At 47.0% G+C, this 20,661-nt stretch overlaps 2 protein-coding genes across 2 annotated transcripts; both read left to right on the forward strand.

Moving 5' to 3' along the window:
• Positions 1-13: 13 nt before the first annotated feature.
• On the forward strand, positions 14-8,718 carry c8g (complement component 8, gamma polypeptide). Its single transcript, XM_034108318.2, has 7 exons — positions 14-389; positions 5,388-5,533; positions 7,013-7,083; positions 7,160-7,267; positions 7,361-7,465; positions 7,640-7,675; positions 8,608-8,718. The coding sequence occupies exons 1-7, from the start codon at positions 207-209 to the stop codon at positions 8,625-8,627; spliced, it is 669 nt and encodes a 222-aa protein (XP_033964209.1). The 5' UTR covers positions 14-206; the 3' UTR covers positions 8,628-8,718.
• Positions 8,719-15,521: 6,803 nt separating this feature from the next.
• LOC117465748 (lipocalin-like) lies at positions 15,522-17,909 on the forward strand. Its single transcript, XM_034108746.2, has 6 exons — positions 15,522-15,722; positions 15,938-16,077; positions 16,339-16,418; positions 16,752-16,865; positions 16,945-17,046; positions 17,132-17,909. The coding sequence occupies exons 1-6, from the start codon at positions 15,630-15,632 to the stop codon at positions 17,149-17,151; spliced, it is 549 nt and encodes a 182-aa protein (XP_033964637.1). The 5' UTR covers positions 15,522-15,629; the 3' UTR covers positions 17,152-17,909.
• Positions 17,910-20,661: the final 2,752 nt, after the last annotated feature.

Raw genomic sequence — 20,661 nt, forward strand, 5'->3', positions numbered from 1 at the left:
CCATCCTGCGTTGCACATTGTTTGTCCTCTGCTCTCGGTCTGTTTACACATTTCACGTGTCTGTGTACTTGAGGTTGGGTAAATCAGATTGGGATTTCAGCAGACAGGGACAGAGGGGACAGAAAATACAACACAAGAGGACAAAAGGAAACGAGAAATCAGAACCCTGGAACCCAGGAGAAGAGGACTGTGTGTATTCCTGAGTGATGGCTGGAGTATGGCGCTGCATGCTGGCAGCGGCTGTGTTGATGTGTGTGTGTTTATGGGATTCCACTGAGGCTGTAGGGGGGGCTGTAAGTCGTCCACGACTCGAAAGAACACGCCATAAGAAGCCAAAGGTCGAACTCATTGACCTGGCCCCCGTTGCCCAGAGCGTAGACATACAACAGGTAAACCACTGAACACGTACTTTTACATTTGATACTTCAGGTACATTTTGCTATGACACTGTGCATTTAATAGAAGGACTTTATAATAAATATGTTTACATTGTGTTGGTGTTTTATTTAAGTTTCCAGGCAGAGTTGTGACGACTTGAGCAGACTTACAGTGATTCTGGTCCTCACTTTTTACCTGTCCGAATAATTTAAAAAAATAGCATTGCAAAAATAATCAGTGGAAACAATGTGAATGACCTGGAGAGAATAGCCCCAAAAAACTGACATTTTGCTTCAAGAAGAACCTAGAAAAAGGGAATTTTGTGACGCACTTGCCATATATTGCAGGTTTTTGAACAATTTGTATATTGTTTAACATTTAAAGCTAATACTAAAGGAGGAAGAACAATGTAACCATTATATGCAAGTACCCATGCTAAAAAGAGAATTTGACAAATTGTTCACGTGATTTGTTATGGATTAGTGGGGGAGTTGTCAACATGGACATGCTTGTGTAATATGTCAATATTGTGTCTTAGGAAATATGGGAGATTTTCAGCTGAATAGAATTTGAACATGGACATATGAGCCAATTGTTGTTATTAGCACAACATACACTGAACAAAAATACAAACGCAACACTTTCGTTTTTGCTCCCATTTTTTATGAGATGAACTCAAAGATCTAAAACATTTTCTATAAACACAAAATAACCATTTCTCTCAAATATTGTTCACAAATCTGAAAGAATGTGTGATCGTGAGCACTTCTCCTTTGCCGAGATAATCCATCCCACCTCACAGGCGTGGCATATCAAGATGCTGATTAGACAGCATGATTATTGCACAGGTGTGCCTTAGGCTGGCCACAATAAAAGGCCACTCTGAAACGTGGAGTTTTGCTTTATTGGGGGGGTCTGGGGGGGTCCGAAAACCAGGCAGTATCTGGTGTGAGGGGTAGGGGTAGGGTTAGGGTTAGGGTAATGTTGTGAATCGAGTGGCCTGTGTTCGTCGTCCATTACATACGCCTGCCCATACCATAACCCCACCACCACCATGGGCCACTCGATTCACAACATTACCCTAACCCTACCCCTACCCCTAACCCTAACCCTACCCCTACCCCTCACACCAGATACTGCCTGGTTTTCGGACCCCCCCAATAAAGCAAAACTGCACGTTTCAGAGTGGCCTTTTATTGTGGCCAGCCTAAGGCACACCTGTGCAATAATCATGCTGTCTAATCAGCATCTTGATATGCCATACCTGTGAGGTGGGATGGATTATCTCGGCAAAGGAGAAGTGCTCACTATCACAGATTCTTTCAGATTTGTGAACAATATTTGAGAGAAATGGTTATTTTGTGTATATAGAAAATGTTTTAGATCTTTGAGTTCATCTCATGAAAAATGGGAGCAAAAACAAAAGTGTTGCGTTTATATTTTTGTTCAGTGTAGAAAGGTTCGTTAAATGCTATTTACCCTATCCATCCATCCATCCATCTTCTCCCGCTTATCCGTGGTCGGGTCGCGGGGGTAGCAGTTCCAGCAGAGAGCCCCAAACTTTCTTTTCCCTGGCGACATCAACCAGCTCTGACTGGGGGATCCCAAGGCGCTCCCAGGCCAGCGAAGAGATATAATCCCTCCACCTGGTCCTAGGTCTACCCCTTGGTCTCTTCCCAGCTGGACGTGCCTGGAACACCTCCCTAGGGAGGCGCCCAGGTGGCATCCTAACTAGGTGCCCGAACCACCTCAACTGGCTTCTTTCGACGCGAAGGAGGAGCGGCTCAACTCCGAGTCCCTCCCTGATGACCGAACTTCTCACCTTATCTCTAAGGGAGACACCAGCCACCCGGCGGAGGAAACCCATCTCGGCCGCTTGTATCCGCGATCTCGTTCTTTCGGTCATGACCCATCCTTCATGACCATAGGTGAGGGTAGGAACGAAAATGGCCCGGTAGACAGAGAGCTTTGCCTTCCGCTCAGCTCCCTTTTCGTCACAACGGTGCGGTAAAGCGACTGCAATACCGCTCCCGCTGCTCCGATTCTCCGGCCCATCTCACGCTCCATTGATCCCTCACTCGAGAACAAGACCCCGAGATACTTGAACTCCTTCACTTGGGGTAAGGACTCATTCCCTACTTGGAGTGGACAGTCCATCGGTTTCCTGCTGAGAACCATGGCCTCAGATTTGGAGGTGCTGATCCTCATCCCAGCCGCTTCACACTCGGTTGCGAACCGATCCAGTGAGTGCTGAAGGTCGCAGACCGATGAAGCCATCAGAACCACATCATCTGCAAAAAGCAGTGGTGCAATCCTTAGTCCACCGAACTGCAGACCCCCCCCCCCACGACTACGCCTCGAAATCCGATCCATGTATATTACAAACAGGATTGGTGACAAAGCGCAGCCCTGGCGGAGGCCAACCCTCACCGGAAATGGGTCCGACTTACTGCCGAGGACCCGGACACAGCTCTCGCTTTGGGAGTACAGAGATTGGATGGCCCTGAGTAGAGACCCCCTCACCCCATACTCCTGCAGCACCTCCCACAGTAACTCCCTGGGAACCCGGTCATACGCCTTCTCCAAGTCTACAAAACACATGTAGACCGGATAAGCGTACTCCCAGGCCCCCTCCAGGATCCTTGCGAGAGTAAAAAGCTGATCCGTCGTTCCACGACCAGGACGGAATCCGCATTGTTCCTCCTCAATCTGAGGTTCGACAATCGGCCTGACCCTCCTTTCGAGTACCTTGGAGTAAACTTTCCCGGGGAGGCTGAGTAGTGTGATGCCTCTGTAATTGGCACACACCCTCTGATCCCCCTTTTTGAAAAGGGGGACCACCACCCCGGTCTGCCACTCCTTCGGTACCGTTTCCGACTTCCACGCAACGTTGATGAGACGTGTCAACCATGACAGTCCCTCAACACCCAGAGCCTTCAGCATTTCCGGGCGGATCTCATCCACCCCCGGGGCTTTGCCACTGTGGAGTTGTTTGACGACCTCAGTGACCTCCCCCCGGGAGATTGGCGTTGATCCCCCGTCATACTCCAGCTCTGCCTCTAACATAGAGGGCGGAGTTGTCGGGTTCAGGAGTTCCTCAAAGTGTTCCTTCCAACGTCCCAACACTCCATCAGTTGAGGTCAACAACGTCCCATCCTTACTGTACACAGCTTGGATGGTTCCCTGCTTCCCCCTCCTGAGGTGTCGGACAGTTTTCCAGAACAACTTTGGTGCCGCCCGAAAGTCCTTCTCCATGTCTTCTCCGAACTTCTCCCACACCCGCTGCTTTGCCTCGGCCACGGATGAGGCTGCTGCCCTTCGGGCCTGTCGGTACCTTGCAACTGCTTCGGGAGTCCCCCGGGATAACAAATCCCTGAAGGCCTCCTTCTTCAGTCGGACGGCTTCCCTGACCACCGGTGTCCACCAGGAGGTTCGAGGGTTACCGCCCCTTGAGGCACCTAAGACCTTGAGACCACAGCTCCCCACCGCGGCTTCGGCAATAGAGGCTTTGAACACCGACCACTCTGGTTCAATGTCCCCAACCTCCACAGGAATGCCCGAAAAGCTCCGCCGGAGGTGTGAGTTGAAGGCCTCCTGAACTTGGGCCTCCTCCAGACGTTCCCAGTTCACCCGAACTACACGTTTGGGCTTACCAGGTCTATCCAGAGGCTTCCCCCGCCACTCGACCCAACTCACCACCAGATGGTGATCAGTTGACAACTCCGCCCCTCTCTTTACCCGAGTGTCCAAAACATACGGCCTCAGGTCCGATGATACGATAACGAAATCGATCATGGACCTTCTGCCTAGGGTGCTCTGGTACCACGTACACTTATGAGCATCCTTATGTTCGAACATGGTGTTTGTTATGGCCAATCCATGACTAGCACAGAAGTCCAGTAACAAACCACCACTCCGGTTCAGATCAGGGGGGCCGTTCCTCCCAATCACGCCCCTCCAAGTGTCTCCATCATTGCCCACATGTGCGTTGAAGTCTCCCAGCAAGACTAAGGAGTCCCCTTCAGGAGCCCCATACAGGACTCTTTCCAGGGTCTCCAAGAAGGCCGAATACTCTGAACTGCTGTTGGGTGCATAAGCACACACAACAGTCAGAGTTTTCCCCCCCATAACCCGCAGGCGTAGGGAGGCGACCCTCTCGTCCACTGGGGTAAACTCCAACAACGAAGCACCTAACCGGGGACTTGTGAGTATCCCCACACCCGCCCGGCGCCTCACACCTTGAGCAACTCCGGAGAAGAATAGAGTCCAACCCCTATCCAGAAGTAAGGTTCCAGAGCCGACGCTGTGCGTAGAGGTGAGCCCAACCAGATCCAACTGGTAACGCTCCACCTCCCGCACAAGCTCCGGCTCCTTCCCCCCCAGAGAGGTGACGTTCCACGTCCCCAAAGCCAGCTTCTGCCGCCCGGGTCTGGTCCGTCGAGACCCTCCGCTTTCACTGCCACCCGTCTGGCAGCGCACCCGACCCCATCGATGTTTCCCGTAGGTGGTGGGCCTGCGGAACAGAGAAGCGGAGGTGTTGCCCACGTTGCCTTTTCGGGCTGGGCCCGGCCGGGCTCCGTGGCAAGCCCGGCCACCAGACGCTCGCCGACGAGTCCTCCTTCTGGGCCTGGCTCCAGAAGGGGACCCCGGGCTTCCTCTGGGCCGGGTATCCTCACTTCTTGTTTTTCCTTTCATGAGGTCTTTTGAACCAATCTTAGTCTGGCCCCTTGCCTGAGACCAATTTGCCATGGGAGACCCTACCAGGAACACAAGGTTCCAGACAACACAGCTCCCAGGTTCATCAGGGCACACAAACCTCTCTACCACGGTAAGGTGCTGGTTCTTCTACCCTAGATATATTAATTTTGACCTGATAAAGGAGGGCAAGTCCTAGGTAGAAATTGCTAAAAAGCATACCTTTTTTGAGAGAGAAAAGCAATTCAGTTTTAGGAGAGAATATATAAAGTCTTGCCTTTGTTTCCTCGGTCGCCTGCTTGTTTGTGCTGCAGATGACAGGAAGATGGTACCTGCTCAACATGGCCTCTAAATGCTCTCACTTGATAAACCATGGGACCAAGGTGCAGCCAACGGTGCTGACCCTCACTCGCTCCCCCGACTCTGACCAAACCATGTCTGTTAGCACTAAAACCCGAGAGTAAGTACCTTTGATTTATCTGCAGAGGGAGTTAAAATGCCACAGATCTCTCTCCTTTCTTGTTTTTATTACTGACTTCATGCTTCAACCGGAAGGAGGATGGAGGACAGTTAAACCTGTTTGTATTACGCATTCTTTTGGATCATCATGACCTGGCAGATTAATAATCCTTTTTGGGCCACATACAGGAAAACCTTTTTCTTTTGTCATTTCCTTATGCAACATTAGAAAAGTAGGTAAATCTGAGAGTGAGACTGTGACACAGCTTATTACATTACATTGCATTTAGCTGACGCTTTTATCCAAAGCGACTTACAATGAGTGCATTCGACCAACAAGATACAAACTTGAAGAAAACAGAATCATATAAGTACATCAGGTTTCAGAGCTAAAACATTTCAAGTGCTACTCAACTGGCTTTGGATAAGCCAGTCCTTTATTAGTATATAATGGCGCGTTTCCACTGCAGCGGGTAGCTCGCTTTAAGCGTGCCGAGCCGTGCGGGGCCTGTTTTTGGCCTAGTTTTGGCCCGGGGCTACTTTTTCACCTTTTTTCTGGCCCGACTAAATCGTGGTTCTAGGGCCAGGAACAACCAGGCTGAGTTGGGCTGAGTATGCTAAACTAGAGAGAGAATCGCTGGCAAGAGGGCTACAACTACAACAAGATGAACATATTTGACCGTGATTTAATTGTAATACACGTTTCAAAATGATGCCGAAGTAACAACACACTGATACCGGTTAATAAAAACCATGAATTAATGCTTTGACAAGTCTGCAGACAGACGGCAGGCGAAAAACCCTTTTAAAATGCGTGCTTTCTAAATGGAGCTTGGCTAAGCTAACGTTATATATGCTCCGACCGTCCACACTCACAACAACGGCCTATACAGACATAAATAAACCAGCGACTGTACTCACCATGACACAGGCAGTCTGTGGTTTGTACTGGTTTCACTTGTGTCTAGTTTCTGAACAGATATGAAGAGCTGTGAGCTCTGAGTGCTAAGAGCTAACGGCTGTGTTGTTTTTTGGGGCGCTCATTGAAGATGACGTCACGGCTCCGCCTACACTGCGTTACTATAGTAACTGCCCCAGTTCCTAAACTGTAATGGAAGCGCAGCATTAAAGTGAGCCGGGCCTAATAAGGCCTAACCAAACCGAGCGAGGCCGAGCGAGGCCTGCAGTGGAAACGCGCCATAAGTGCTCTGTTAGCAGTTCTTTGTTAGTAATTCTATCGCTCGAAGTGGAGTCGAAAGAGATTAGTTTTCAGTCTGCGCCGGAAGGTGTGCAAGCTATCTGCTGTCCTGATTTAGAACAGTATAGATAAAACGTACAAAAAGAGGTCTTATATGAGCCACATCTACTTTAAAGCGGGGGTAATGCATCCCTCTAAGTTGTCTCAGAGGAAGAAACAGCAGTCTATGAGGTTTCCAAATGTTTTTACTGAATGTTATCATATATCTCACAAACTCCTCAGTAATCACCAGTGCTGGGAGATACAACAGGTCTACCATCTTTCAGCAGCCCCAGGCAAGCTGACACTTAAAGGTCAGTGCTGACATTATCAAGCCCTTTTAATAAAATGCAATGCAGCGTTCCTTCATGCTCATGTTGTTTCCACCAGGACCTCGTTCTGAGCTGGACACGAAGATAGTGATCGGGGAGACGGACTACAGCTCTTACGCCATCATGTACTTCCAGAAACGGGGCCAGATCAGCATAAAACTCTACAGTGGGTTCCTCAGACATGTTCTCATTTTCTTTTTTGGTAAAAATTAAGATTGCACTATATATCTAAAAATGCATTGTTATGATATTCTTGCAGGCAGATCGGTAGACGACCTGTCCGAGCCCATGTTGAGCAAGTTTGAGCAGCTTGCAGAAAATCAGACATTTGGACTGGCATACCTCTTCCCCTTCCCCACCTACAGTAAGTCCACTTAAAAATGATATAACATATGTTAGCAAATGCAATGTCAAATGTAAAGTGTTATAATAAAAGCACAAGAGCTACATAATCTCCAGTAATCAGCACATTTGGGAAAGTAGTTTGGGAAATACACTGCCACCTCAGCTGGTTTTATATATTTACGTTCCTTTCCAGGTCATTGTGGAGATGTGGACCGGGACCATGTCATCAGTAAGTTAAATGTGTTTAAATTATTATCCTATTATGAAATATTAACAAGACAAGGAAAAGGAGCAGCTGACACATTTTGCAAATACAGCACTTTCTTCTCAATCCAAAGACATGCCGACACATGTAAAATACCTTCTTCCAACCAGAAGGGTTTCTTGGAAATCGAGGAGTCAGAAACGATTTACAGTCCTTCAGCTGCCAGGAGCTCATGTCAAGTTATGGAGTATTTTCACAGGTCATTGCACGCTGCAGTACATCAACGATGGCCGTGCTCAGACCTATTTCATGCCTTTCATCCTCCTCAGTGTAAGCTACGGGTCACTGGTTCAGAGCATTACATGTCGATCTTCATTTCTACAATTGCAGTTAGCTTTAAGCTGCTGAACGACAAACAATGTATTCTCCAGCTCAATTATTATATTGTAATGATATGCATCTAAGCTATAGACATACAGCAATGCCAATAGGAGATTTCTATACAGCAGTTGTATCTGAGCTGAGTGATTTCATTATGATTAGTGATAGAATTGATAGGATATAGTGTGCTGCTGTGGTTTAATCAATAGGATCGAACCATTTCATTGCTATATTATTGATGTTGTATGAGCTTTTGGGGGGTAGTTAATCTTAAGCATTCAAACGTATAAACAACAGGGTATTTACTGTCTGTTTATAACTTGCGAAAATCCCTTCAAGAAGCACAGCAAACATGGATAAAGTGCTGGATTGTGTTGCAATGTAATGGTGTAATTCAGCAGTACGTAAATGCAATGTGAAAACAAGAGTCCTTCCCACAGTCTCCATGTCTGCTCCTGCAGGCTGTGCATGTATTAGATTCACTTATTCAACCGTTATTGTTATCAAACGTCCACTCAGGGATTATAACAGCAGCGATTGTTCTTTGTAATCTAACTGTCACTCCTCATTTACAGACTGTGACCCCGAATGCTGAGGAGGCAGAACTGAGCTGCACACATTCAGCATCAAGGACTATCAATTGTAAAGCACTCAATTGTCAGATAAATAAACCATACAGAGCACAATGAAGGTGTTGGTAAATGGTTTTTTAGGGTCTACCTCCCACTGACTCTGCATCTCAAAGGTTTTATTATCAAGTTAACTACATCCCATCCACTTATACTGAGATTATAATTTCACAGCGTGTGTAGGTTTGCATGCTTTTTGGGTGTATGCGAAACAGTGAATTGCGGGGGTGGGAGTTGATATAGATCAGATGTTGAACCCCAAAGGGAGTTCGGTTACATAACTGGGTTATGAAAGTGCTTTCTTATGAGTTACACAACAAATGAATGCAACTCTGTGTCTTTTATCTCTTAGCAAATAGAGCTGGGATGAGTGCATCAATGCTCTGTACGGTGGCCCTGAAGTGCAAAACACAACAGCATTTCAGAAAACACCACAGCATTTCAGAAAACACCACAGCATTTCAGAAAACACTACAGCATTTCACATTGGACAGAAAGGGTATTCCTTTAGGGAGAACAATTCTTGTTTGTGATTGGACAGAGCCAGCCAGAGAAGCATTGCTGTGATTGGTTGTTTTTGCTGCCAGTCAAGAAATTACGCTTCGTGATTGGTCAACACCCGACAGCGAAATATGTCCCAACACATCAGCCGTTAGCACACACTCAGAGCTCACAGCTCCTCATATCTGTTCAGAAACTGGACAAAAGTTAAACATATACAAACCCCAGACTGTCTATGTCACGGTGAATACAGTCGCTGCTTTATTTATGTCTGTATGACGTTGTTGTGAGTGTGGATGGAGGAGCTACAGGTTAGTTTAGCCTGATGGATCCGATTCCATTCAGAAAACACGCATTTTAAAAGCTTTTCGCCTGCCGTCTTATCTGCAGACTTGTCAAAGCGTTAATTCATGGTTTTTACTAACCGTTATCAGTATGTAGTTACTTCGGCATCACTTTGAAACGTGTATTACAATTAAATTACGGTCAAATATGTTCATTGTGTTGTAGTTGGTATCTCCCATAGGATTTACATGGAGATACGCCCCGCCCCCTCTCCAGCGCCTCTTGTTTGAATCACAAGAGCAAACACAGCTGACAGCCGCGGTGAAACTCGAGCGATTAGAGCGATGCGAATATTGGGTAGTCTACCATAGTATTTACATGGAGATAAGCCCCTTAAAAACCATGAATTAATAAAGCATTAATTCTGTGTTTACTCCTGTCATTCAAACAAGACGCTGGAGAGGGGGCGGGGCGTATCTAAAAATAAGAATAAGAATATCTTTCACACACAGTGACGTCACAAGCTACCCACAATGCAACACGCACCATATATATATATATATAAATACGGCATTTTCCTGAAGGTGCAAATATCCTGGAAGTGCAAATATAAACAGCTAGCTAACGTAGCCAGGCAGAGCGCATTAGGTTTTTTTTCTGAATTAACGACCGAAGAAATCGCTGCATGTCTTCGGATTACATCTCTGGACTTGAGGGGTGTGCTCTAGGTCGTTACCAGCGTGAACTAGAGCTGTGTGGGTTGTCGGATCGCCCTTACAGATTGCCTGCAGATGTATGAAAAACGACCCTCGAAAGTGGCCTTCGTCGATTTTGGCTGGATCTACGTCTAATTTCTGGAAACACCAGGTGAATACCCCACTTGTCACAATAATATTATCATGCCATTGCATATATGTGGTATTTTAGAGTTGACTAGATATTGATTAAGGCAATAGACTATGATATTCAGTACAGGAAGCTTAGCAACACCTAGACGGTGTACGGCTGCTTGCACCTCGCGTAAAACGGCGGATACCGGAAGTACGGTGTTGCCCTCGGCCCGATACCCGTATGTGTGTGTGTGAAAGAATCGGAATCGGATCGATCAGGCTAAACCAGTGGTTCTCAAAGTGGGGGGCGCAGAGCCATGCCAGGGGGGGCGCGAGAGAAAAATGGTTATAAAAAAAAAAGAAGATACAAAAAAATCATAATTAAAAAAAGTATTGATTCTAAAATAATATGATGCAGTACAGTACTATTACGTCTGGGTCTCTGTGTTTCATTAAAGCTCGGCTCTGTGTGTGTGTGTGTGTGTGTGTGTGTGTGTGTGTGTGTGTGTGTGTGTGTGTAACGAGCCATGTTGTGTGCGCGAGCGAGAGAGAGAGCGCACCGGTACCGGAGAACGTTGTTGTTAGCTTCTGGTGCTAGCGAGCAAACTTTCAACTTTCAACAACAAAGTGGAGGAGAGTCCTCTCCTGTCAGACTGAGAGACTCAGTGAGCTAAAGGACTCTCTCAGTGTTATCTCAGTGGGTCTCAAACGTTTTGGTCACCATTAATGTAAACAATTATTTCCGAGGCACACGTTTATATGATCATTATAGTTATAAAAAAATAAGAGAATAAATGAAAAACGGGTATGAAATACTATATGACAGCAAAACAAGAATACAGTTTAAAAGGGTGATTTGTAAAATATCCATAAAGAAAAAGTAAATCTGTTCACAGTTCTGTTTCATATGGGTGCTGAGAGAGGTATCCATAGATCTCTTCATGTTGCTCTCAAAGTGCACCAGATTGATGCTTTTAACTTCAATATTTAAAAATAAATCTTCCCGGGGGAGCATGCCCCCGGACCCCCCTATGTGAGGTCCACACACCACCTATAAAAACAGCACTTGACCCCTGCTTACACCTATGCCGTGAGCTGATTATCTAGCCTTCATTGTAACAGTCGCGGGTACATTGTGTATTTGCGTGGGGAGTGTTGCAGTAGAAAATTCCACTGTAGCGCCCGGGACATTAATGGGAAACCCTAAATGTTTGAGCACCCTCTATGAAACGTCAAGCTGCCCCACAGCACCCCCAAAATAAATCTCTGGCGCCGCCACTGAGCCTGACTTGTGTTGGGGGGGCCCGACCTTTTTTTTCCTCCAAAGGGGGGCCCTGACAGAAAAAGTTTGAGAACCACTGGGCTAAACTAACCTGTCAGGGATGCAAACTTCACCGTTTTGAATCCAAAATAGGTTGTTTGTGTGATTCATGTAGATCTGCAATACAAATATTTTTGGGGTATGGGGGGGGTCTGGGACCCGGAGTAATCTGCGGCCGCGAGCTGTTATGTGCCATCATACACGCATGGTGTTCTTTTTTTATATATTATAATGAAGCGCTAGCTATGTGCTTGAGTCTTCCTGCCTGTCAGCTCTGCTCATGGATGTATAATAAGGCTCTGCTGCTCCACGATGATGGTCTAGCTTCAGCAGCTACATTACCTACGGGTGCATTCGTTAATATTAACTGTGCGGTCCGGAGTCACTGTGGTACAGACTGACCGCTGGTGAACAGCTGTTAGAACGGGCCGTTCAGGTGTTCAGAGCAGAGCTCCCTGTCGGAGCGGCAGAGCGTGATGTGCACTGAAAAGTTTTTCTGTCGCAATATTATTTAAGGAATCATTGAGCTAGCTAGCTAGCATACATTGTCACTATCTGCTAATGTTAGCTTTAGCCTTCGTTTTCTAATAGTTTTTTTCATAGGCTATAAACAGAGGTGGTATAAGTATAGATATTGAGTAATAGAAGCACTCAGATCTTGTACTTGAGTAAAAGTAGAAGTACTCAGGTCTTGTACTTGAGTAAAAGTAGAAGTACTCAGGTCTTGTACTTGAGTAAAAGTAGAAGCACTTGAGGCACACATATCTTGTAATAGAGTAAAAGTAGAAGTACTAAGATCTTGTACTTGAGTAAAAGTAGAAGTACTCAGATCTTGTACTTGAGTAAAAGTAGAAGTACTCAGATATTGTACTTGAGTAAAAGTAGAAGTACTCAGGTCTTGTACTTGAGTAAAAGTAGAAGCACACATATCTTGTAATAGAGTAAAAGTAGAAGTACTAAGATCTTGTACTTGAGTAAAAGTAGAAGTACTCAGATCTTGTACTTGAGTAAAAGTAGAAGTACTCAGATATTGTAATAGAGTAAAAGTAGAAGTACTAAGATATTGTACTTGAGTAAAAGTAGAAGTACTCAGGTCTTGTACTTGAGTAAAAGTAGAAGTACTTGAGTAAAAGTAGAAGCACACATATCTTGTACTTGAGTAAAAGTAGAAGTACTAAGATCTTGTACTTGAGTAAAAGTAGAAGTACTCAGATCTTGTACTTGAGTAAAAGTAGAAGTACTCAGATCTTGTACTTGAGTAAAAGGAGAAGTACCCGAGTGTAGGAATACTCTGTTACAGTAAAAGTCCTGCATTCAAAATATTCCTCAATTAAAAGTAGAAAAGTATTATCATCAAAATATAGTGAAAGTAGCGACAGTAAAAGTAGTCGTTGTGCAGATTGATCCATTTCAGAATAATATATATGATATGTTTTATAATGATTGATCATGAAAGTGTTCTCAAAGCTGGTGAAGGTGCAGCTAGTTTGAATTACTTTTGTATACTGCAGGGTAGCTGGTGGATTTACTCCAGGTGGAACTAAAGTCTGATTCAACACTTGATTAGATTTCACATCATTCATCCACATCTGTAGAGTAACTAAAGGGATTAAATACATGTAGTGGAGGAAAAGTACACCATGTACCTCTGAACTGTAGAGGAGAAGAATAACAAAGTAGCAAAACATTGAAGTATCTCAAAATTGTACCCAAGTATAGTAGCTACTTGTTGAGTTGATGAATTTAGTTACTTTACACCACTGGCTATACAGATAAGCCAGACTAAGCCTTGAACAGAGGCATGGAAATACATTTTCAAAATGCTCAACAGTGCTGCCAAAATGATAAACTGACTGCTACACAATTAAAATAAATGCTTTTATATATTTATATTAGATGTGACTCTTTAATGTTTCTGTTATTATTAACTGCTGCTTTAGTTGTTCTGATGGCTAACATCCTGTTATTCCTCATTTTAAAGCCGATATCCCGTGGGGTCGGGGGATTGGATCCTTGTCACCTTTTTCATACCTGATGAGTTTATATCCCTGCCTGTAGCTGCTCCGTCCACACTCACAGCAACGTCATACAGACATAAATAAAGCAGCGACTGTATTCACCATGACATAGACAGTCTGTGTTTTGTATATATTTAACTTTTGTCCAGTTTCTGAACAGATATGAGGAGCTGTGAGCTCTGAGTGTGTGTTAACAGCTAACGGCTGATGTGTTGGGCCAATCGTGAATCGTAGTTCCTTGACTGGCAGCAAAAACAACCAATCACAGCAGTGCTTCTATGGCTGGCTCTGTCCAATCGCCAACAAGAAGTGTTCTCCCTAAGTGTTAGGGAAATAATTGTCCTAGACTCCTAGATATGACGTACAGGACCAACCCTGATGTCTGTTTAGCTCCTTTAAGGACATAGGCTGCTTGAGCCATAATGTTATTGTTCCCATTCTGTGACCGGTCAACACTAGGTCACAGATGGTCTGTTGGTGTGGGTGCACTGGGACACTTCCTTCTTTGTTGTTTGTGGACTCCAGGGTATGACATCTTCGAGGCCATAAGTGGCGGACACAGGTAACTCAGTGTGCCCAAACTGTCTAAGGCTATCTTATCAAAATATGTTGATTACTCTCTGTGAAACCAGTTAAATGGGCTAACAAGAGAGAGGCGCTCCAGAATTGACGTGGCAACCACCCGTGCAGTCAGACCGTGACTGCTGTGACTTGTGATGTGAATCCTCCGGCCGTTAACTCCAAATAAACCTCCAGTGTTTGACATCAAAGCTCCTGCTCTACCGTGTCTCCTTCCTGAGTCGGTGACTCCCACTGCATTGCTGCTACACAGAAGTTTCCCTTACACTAAGGAATACCCTTTCCGTCCAATGTGAAATGCTGTTGTGTTTTCTGAAATGCTGTTGTGTTTTCTGAAATGCTGTGGGGTTTTCTGAAATGCTGTGGCGTTTTCTGAAATGCTGTTGTGTTTTCTGAAATGCTGTTGTGTTTTCTGAAATGCTGTTGTGTTTTGTGAAATGCTGTTGTGTTTTCTGAAATTCTGTTGTGTTTTCTGAAATGCTGTGGTGTTTTCTGAAATGCTGTGGTGTTTTGTGAAATGCTGTGGTGTTTTCTGAAATGCTGTTGTGTTTTCTGAAATGCTGTTGTGTTTTGTGAAATGCTGTGGTGTTTTCTGAAATGCTGTGGTGTCTTGCACTTCAGGGCCACGGTACTTTTGTGCAAAAAAATCAAAGCCAATCAACACATTACATGTTGCACAATTTGGATTACACAATTTCTAACTAAACAGTTGAGATTTAGAGGGTGTTCTTTTGCACATAAATCAAAGACATACGCAACATTTAGTATCATCCAACTGTTCTTATTAATGTGTGGTTACAACACTTATAAAACTCTCAAGGTGAACTGCAAACACACAATCAAATCCTTTTCAGCAACACTGGCAGATGTTTTTATGGGAAATAATAAAACCTCTGACAGAAAAATGACTCCCTTAGTGCAGCTGGCAATACCATTCCCTGCAAGAGAACCCTCTAAAGTTGGTTTATAATACCCAGAAAGTTCTTATTTCATACTTTACTTGAAGTGGACTTAACAGGCTCTTACAGTTGATGTGACTTCTCTTTCCATGTTTGTGCTAAAGTGTAGATGAATGCGCCATATGGTGAAGAAATTCACACTCTCACCAAACAGCTGTTGATAGGCATGAACGAGCGTTTGTGATGGAGGAGGGAAAAGGGAAGGGTGTTAAGGACCCTATTATGTAACCACCCTCTCTTTTCTTTCTTGACCTCCCTCATTCTCCCCTCCTCACCTCCCCCTCTTCCATCCACCAGTTGTGTAACGGCAGTGATTTGCATGCCAAAACGTTTTTGCAAGAGGCTAGCAGGAGGAGGAGACAGGAGGAGGAGGGAACCGGACTCTGCAGGATATAAGGAGCCTGCACCCTTACTCTTTTACCTTACATTCATGAACTCTTCTTACTGCTGAAGCCCAGAACACAAAGGAGCAGCCATGAAGAACACACTGATGATGCTGGTCGCCCTGATGTGTGCGCTGACCGTCTGCGCTGACATCACACCGGCCGCAGACTTCGACCTGCAGAAGGTAAGAGACGGATTAGATTCTGCTGATATTCCACAAACAAATAAAGCTGGTTATTCCTGCAGTAACTGTGGTTGTGTAACATGTTTATTGCATGAGGTTATAAGAGTTTAAATGAAATGATTCAATGTGCTGCTGTTCAGATAACCTCTCACCTACTTTGCATTGATAGATTTGAATTTATAAGTCTTTATTGACCCCTTCTGTTTTTCTTTTAGATGTCAGGCAAGTGGTACACTGTCGCATTAGCCAGCAACGCTCAGTGGTTTGTGAACAACAAGGCAGGAATGAAGACTGGGACAGCTGTAATTGTGCTGACTGAAGGAGGGGACATGGACCTCACCTATGCCAGCTTGAAGTGAGTGATCTCTATGCAATCATACTTTAAATCAATATAAGGATTCTCCTGGGGAAAAAGGAAAAAGAAACTGACATGGTCTGACTCTTACTGCATATTATTGTTAAGTTGTATTGCTTTGTTGGTCCAAAAACCCCAATATACTGTATAATCAGAAAAGCAGGTATTTATGGGGAATATTCTCTGAAATGTCTGTATTATAAAATATGATTGATCATCAAATCAACAATTCTAAAACAAACCTGTTCTTCAATCTTTTAGAGACGACGGTTCCTGCTACAGAGCAACTCACACCGCTCAGAAAACAGAGACTCCTGGTCGCTTCACCTTCCACAGCCAGGGTGAGTAGAGCATGACACACACACACACACACACACACACACACACACACACACACACACACACACACACACACACACACACACACACACACACACACACACACACACACACACACACACACACACACACACACACACACACACACACACACACACACACACACACACACACACACACACACACACACACACACACACACACACACACACACACACACACACACACACACACACACACACACACACACACACACACACACACACACACACACACACACACACACACACACATTTGACGTAGCAGCCTGACCTTTCTATTTCTGCTCTCATCAGTTTGGAACAACGACAACGTCATGACCATTGTTGAAGTTGTGTACGACGACTACGCCCTGGTGCACACCATCAAGACGAAGGAGGAAGTGTCTGAGGCCTCCATCGCAGTCTACAGTGAGTGAAGAGAGACACACTGTGTGATGGAATAGCTGTGTGATTTGGTGAAGGTGAAATTAACTCTGTGTGTTTGCAGGCCGCACTATTGAGTCCAGTGAGGTGGTGCAGCAGAAGTTCACCCAACTCGTTCTGGAAGCTGGAGTCCTGCCCGACAACGCCGTCATCCTGCCACAGAGCGGTAATGCAGAAAAACAGCACTTTCATAAAAACTCATTTAACGTTTCCTCACTTATACTCATTGTCCTCATCCTGTGTTGTTACAGCTGAGTGTCCCGCAGTCTGAGGACCCCCTGCTGACTCCCCCCCCTCACTGTGATCCGCAACATCACAAAGCTACACCTGAGACGGTTTTCTTTCCTGCTGCTGCTGCTGCATACTAAAGAGCAATCCTGACCATCCTTCAGGGCTCATCCCCCCCCACTCTGCACCTAAACTGTGGCTTCAGAGCGACACAACAGAAGAGCTGATAGTGAACAGAGGGAATGATTGCAAGAGACCGCAAATGCTGTTTGTTGTTTGAGTGTTTGTTGAAATAAACTTAAAGCCAGAAAAAAAAAATCTTTAGAATCATGAATGTCAAACCAATTTTGCAAATTACATTACACACATGATTAACAGGCATACAATTAGATCTCCAGGAATTACACAGGTGCTAATTTTTTTTTAAACAGCCCTACAGACAGATTAAAGGGTTAATGTAATACTAGATTTGTTAGGATTTGTCTGTGTTAGTATTTTTTGTGTGTCCTTTTCTATCTTTGGGTTTCCTATTTTATTTTGTAAAGTGTTCACCCCCGTTTCCTGCCTGTTTGCTTTCTGTCGGTTTCCCTCTCTGATTACCCAATTGTGTTCACCTGGTACCTATGTGTTTTCTCCTCCCTCCTCACCTGTCTCGTGTTTATGTGATTAGTCCTGGGTGTATTTAGGTTGTGTGTTTTCTGTCTCTCTTTGTCGGGTTGTCTTGTGTATTGGCTTGTCCTCGGTGAGTGTTCTGTTCTGTCATTGTCCTAATAGCCTTGAAATAAAGGAATTTCACGTAAATCTGCATTTGGGTCCTACCTGCTTCACACATCGTAACATTACGAACCGACCACAAATGGACCCAGCAGATGATCCATGGGAGGTTGAATTGCAGCATTTAACCTTCTATCTGGCTTGCTGCTTCGATTGGTGGAAGGGAGCGTCCAGTGTTCGGCAGAAGAGGGCCGCTCTGGTAGAGGCGCTCCGGTTGGCAGCAGAGAAACCATGTTTTGTTGAGTTCTTACCTGACTGGATTTTGGACTTCCTTGAAGCATGTGATTCCCGGCCTGCTAGCCCTAAGCATGCTAGCTCCATGTCTCCCAATTCCCAATCTGGCACCATACGCCTTGGTGGGTTCCGCCTGAAGTCAACCCGTGCTTCTGCCCCAGTTCCTGCTCCTGTCCAGGAGTCGTATTCCGGAACTCGTCTGGCTTATGGAGGTCCACGGAGTATTCAGGTGGCTGCTAAGAGGAGTCGTCGCAAGGCCAGGCTAGCAGCCCGAGCCCCAACAGCCATGGTTCCGGCTCCAGTGCCGGCCCCAGCAGCCATGATTTCAGCCCCAGTTCTGGCCCCTGCAGCCATGGTTCCAGCCTCAGTCCTGGCCCCAACAGCCATGGTTTCGACTCCAGCCCCTCGTCTCCGGCCGACGCCAGCTCCCCGTGTCCTGTCGGCGTACCGGCCGACTCCAGCACCTCGTCTCCTGCTGGCTCTCCAGCCGACGCCAGCTCCCCGAGTCCTGTCAGCATACCGGCCGACTCAGCACCTCGTCTCCTGCTGGCTCTCCAGCCGACGCCAGCTCCCCGAGTCCAGTCAACATACCGGCCAACTCCAGCCCCCCGTCTTCTGTTGGCGAACCAACTCTCTCAAGTCACCCCTCCAGTTCCCTCTCGAGTCTCCTCTCGAGTTACTTCTCAAGTCCCCTCTCGAGTCATCTCTCAAGTTTCCTCTCCAGTTCCCTCTCGAGTCTCCTCTCGAGTCCCCCCTCCAGTCTCCTTTCAAGTCACCCCTCCAGTTCCCTCTCGAGTTCCCTCTCGAGTCCACTCTCAAGTCTCCTCTCGAGTTCCCTCTCAAGTCACCTCTCGAGTCTCCTCTCGAGTTCCCTCTCAAGTCACCTCTCGAGTCTCCTCTCGAGTTCCCTCTCAAGTCACCTCTCGAGTTCCCTCTCCAGTCACCTCTCAAGTCTCCTCTCAAGTTCCTACCCGAGTCTCCTCTCGAGTTCCCTCTCAGGTCCCATCTCGAGTCTCCTCTCGAGTTCCCTCTCAAGTCACCTCTCGAGTCTCCTCTCGAGTTCCCTCTCAAGTCTCCTCTCAAGTTCCTACCCGAGTCCTCTCTCGAGTTCCCTCTCGAGTCTCCTCTCTCGAGTTCCCTCTCGAGTCTCCTCTCGAGTCCCCTCTCAAGTCACCTCTCGAGTTCCCTCTCCAGTCACCTCTCAAGTCTCCTCTCAAGTTCCTACCCGAGTCCTCTCTCGAGTTCCCTCTCGAGTCTCCTCTCTCGAGTTCCCTCTCGAGTCTCCTCTCGAGTCCCCTCTCAAGTCTCCTCTCGAGTTCCCTCTCAGGTCCCCTCTCGAGTCTCTTCTCGAGTCCCCTCTCAAGTCTCTTTTCGAGTCTCTTCTCGAGTCCCCTCTCAAGTCCCCTCTCGAGTCCCCTCTCAAGTCCCCTCTCGAGTTCCCTCTCAGGTCCCCTCTCGAGTCTCTTTTCGAGTCTCTTCTCGAGTCCCCTCTCAAGTCTCTTTTCGAGTCTCTTCTCGAGTCCCCTCTCAAGTCCCCTCTCGAGTCTCTTCTCAAGTCCCCTCTCGAGTTCCCTCTCGAGTCTCCTCTCGAGTTCCCTCTCAAGTCATCTCTCGAATTCCCTCTCAAGTCTCCTCTCGAGTCTCCGCTCACGTCACCTCTCGAGATCCCTCTCAAGTCACCTCTCAAGTCAACTGTCAAATTTCCTATCGAGTTCCCTCTCGAGCCCTCTCTCGAGTCCCAACTCCATGTCCTGAGCCGTTGGAGGTCCCGCAGACTGCTCTTCTGCTGGGGGTCCTGCCAACCCCATGTCCTGAGCCGTTGGAGGTCCCGCAGACTGCTCGTCTGCCGGGGGTCCTGCCAACTCCATATCCTGTGCCGTTGGAGGCCCCGCCGTCTACTCTCCTGCCGGGGGTCCTGCCAGTCCTGTGTCCTGTGCCGTTGGAGGCCCCGCCGACAACTCTCCTGCCGGGGGTCCTGCCAATCCTATGTCCTGTCTCGTTGGAGGCCCCGCCGACTACTCTCCTGCCGGGGGTCCTGCCAACCCTTTGTCCTGTCTCGTTGGAGGTCCCGCCGTCAACTCTCCTGCCGGGGGTCCTGCCGGTCCTGTGTCCTGTGCCGTTGGAGGCCCCGCCGACTGCTTTCCTGCCGGGGGTCCTGCCAACCCTGTGTCCTGTTTCGTTGGAGGCCTCGACATTACATGTCTCGCCGGGGGTCCTGCCAACTCCTTGTCCTCTTCCGTGGGGAATCTTGCCGACAACTGTCCCACCGGCTCTGGTTACTGTCCGGTCAACACCGGCTCCTGCCCGGTCCCCTGAGAGCTGTCTGGTCTTCGCCCTCGAGCCCGGCCCCCTGAGTGCAGCGGTCCTCGCCCTCGGGCCCGGCCCCCTGACTCTTCCTGCCGCTGCCTTCGCCCCTCCATGGTCCCCACCTTGGACTCTGTCTTACCCCCGGGCCGTCCGCCCGAGACCCCTTCCTGGTCCTCTGCCTTGCCCCCGGGCCGTCCGCCCGAAAACCCCCTTTTTGGACTCTGCCTTACCCCCGGGC

This window comes from Pseudochaenichthys georgianus, chromosome 20 (assembly GCF_902827115.2).
Source record: "Pseudochaenichthys georgianus chromosome 20, fPseGeo1.2, whole genome shotgun sequence".
Taxonomy (NCBI): Eukaryota; Metazoa; Chordata; class Actinopteri; order Perciformes; family Channichthyidae; genus Pseudochaenichthys; species Pseudochaenichthys georgianus.

Excerpts from the sequence above, each read along its gene's own strand:
- c8g (XM_034108318.2), top strand. The coding sequence starts at position 207 with ATGGCTGGAGTATGGCGCTGCATGCTGGCAGCGGCTGTGTTGATGTGT. Across the intron at positions 390-5,387 it reads AGAGCGTAGACATACAACAG|ATGACAGGAAGATGGTACCT; the intron begins GTAAACCACTGA and ends TTTGTGCTGCAG. Across the intron at positions 7,268-7,360 it reads GATCAGCATAAAACTCTACA|GCAGATCGGTAGACGACCTG; the intron begins GTGGGTTCCTCA and ends ATATTCTTGCAG.
- LOC117465748 (XM_034108746.2), top strand. The coding sequence starts at position 15,630 with ATGAAGAACACACTGATGATGCTGGTCGCCCTGATGTGTGCGCTGACC. Across the intron at positions 15,723-15,937 it reads CAGACTTCGACCTGCAGAAG|ATGTCAGGCAAGTGGTACAC; the intron begins GTAAGAGACGGA and ends TTTTTCTTTTAG. Across the intron at positions 16,078-16,338 it reads CTCACCTATGCCAGCTTGAA|AGACGACGGTTCCTGCTACA; the intron begins GTGAGTGATCTC and ends TCAATCTTTTAG.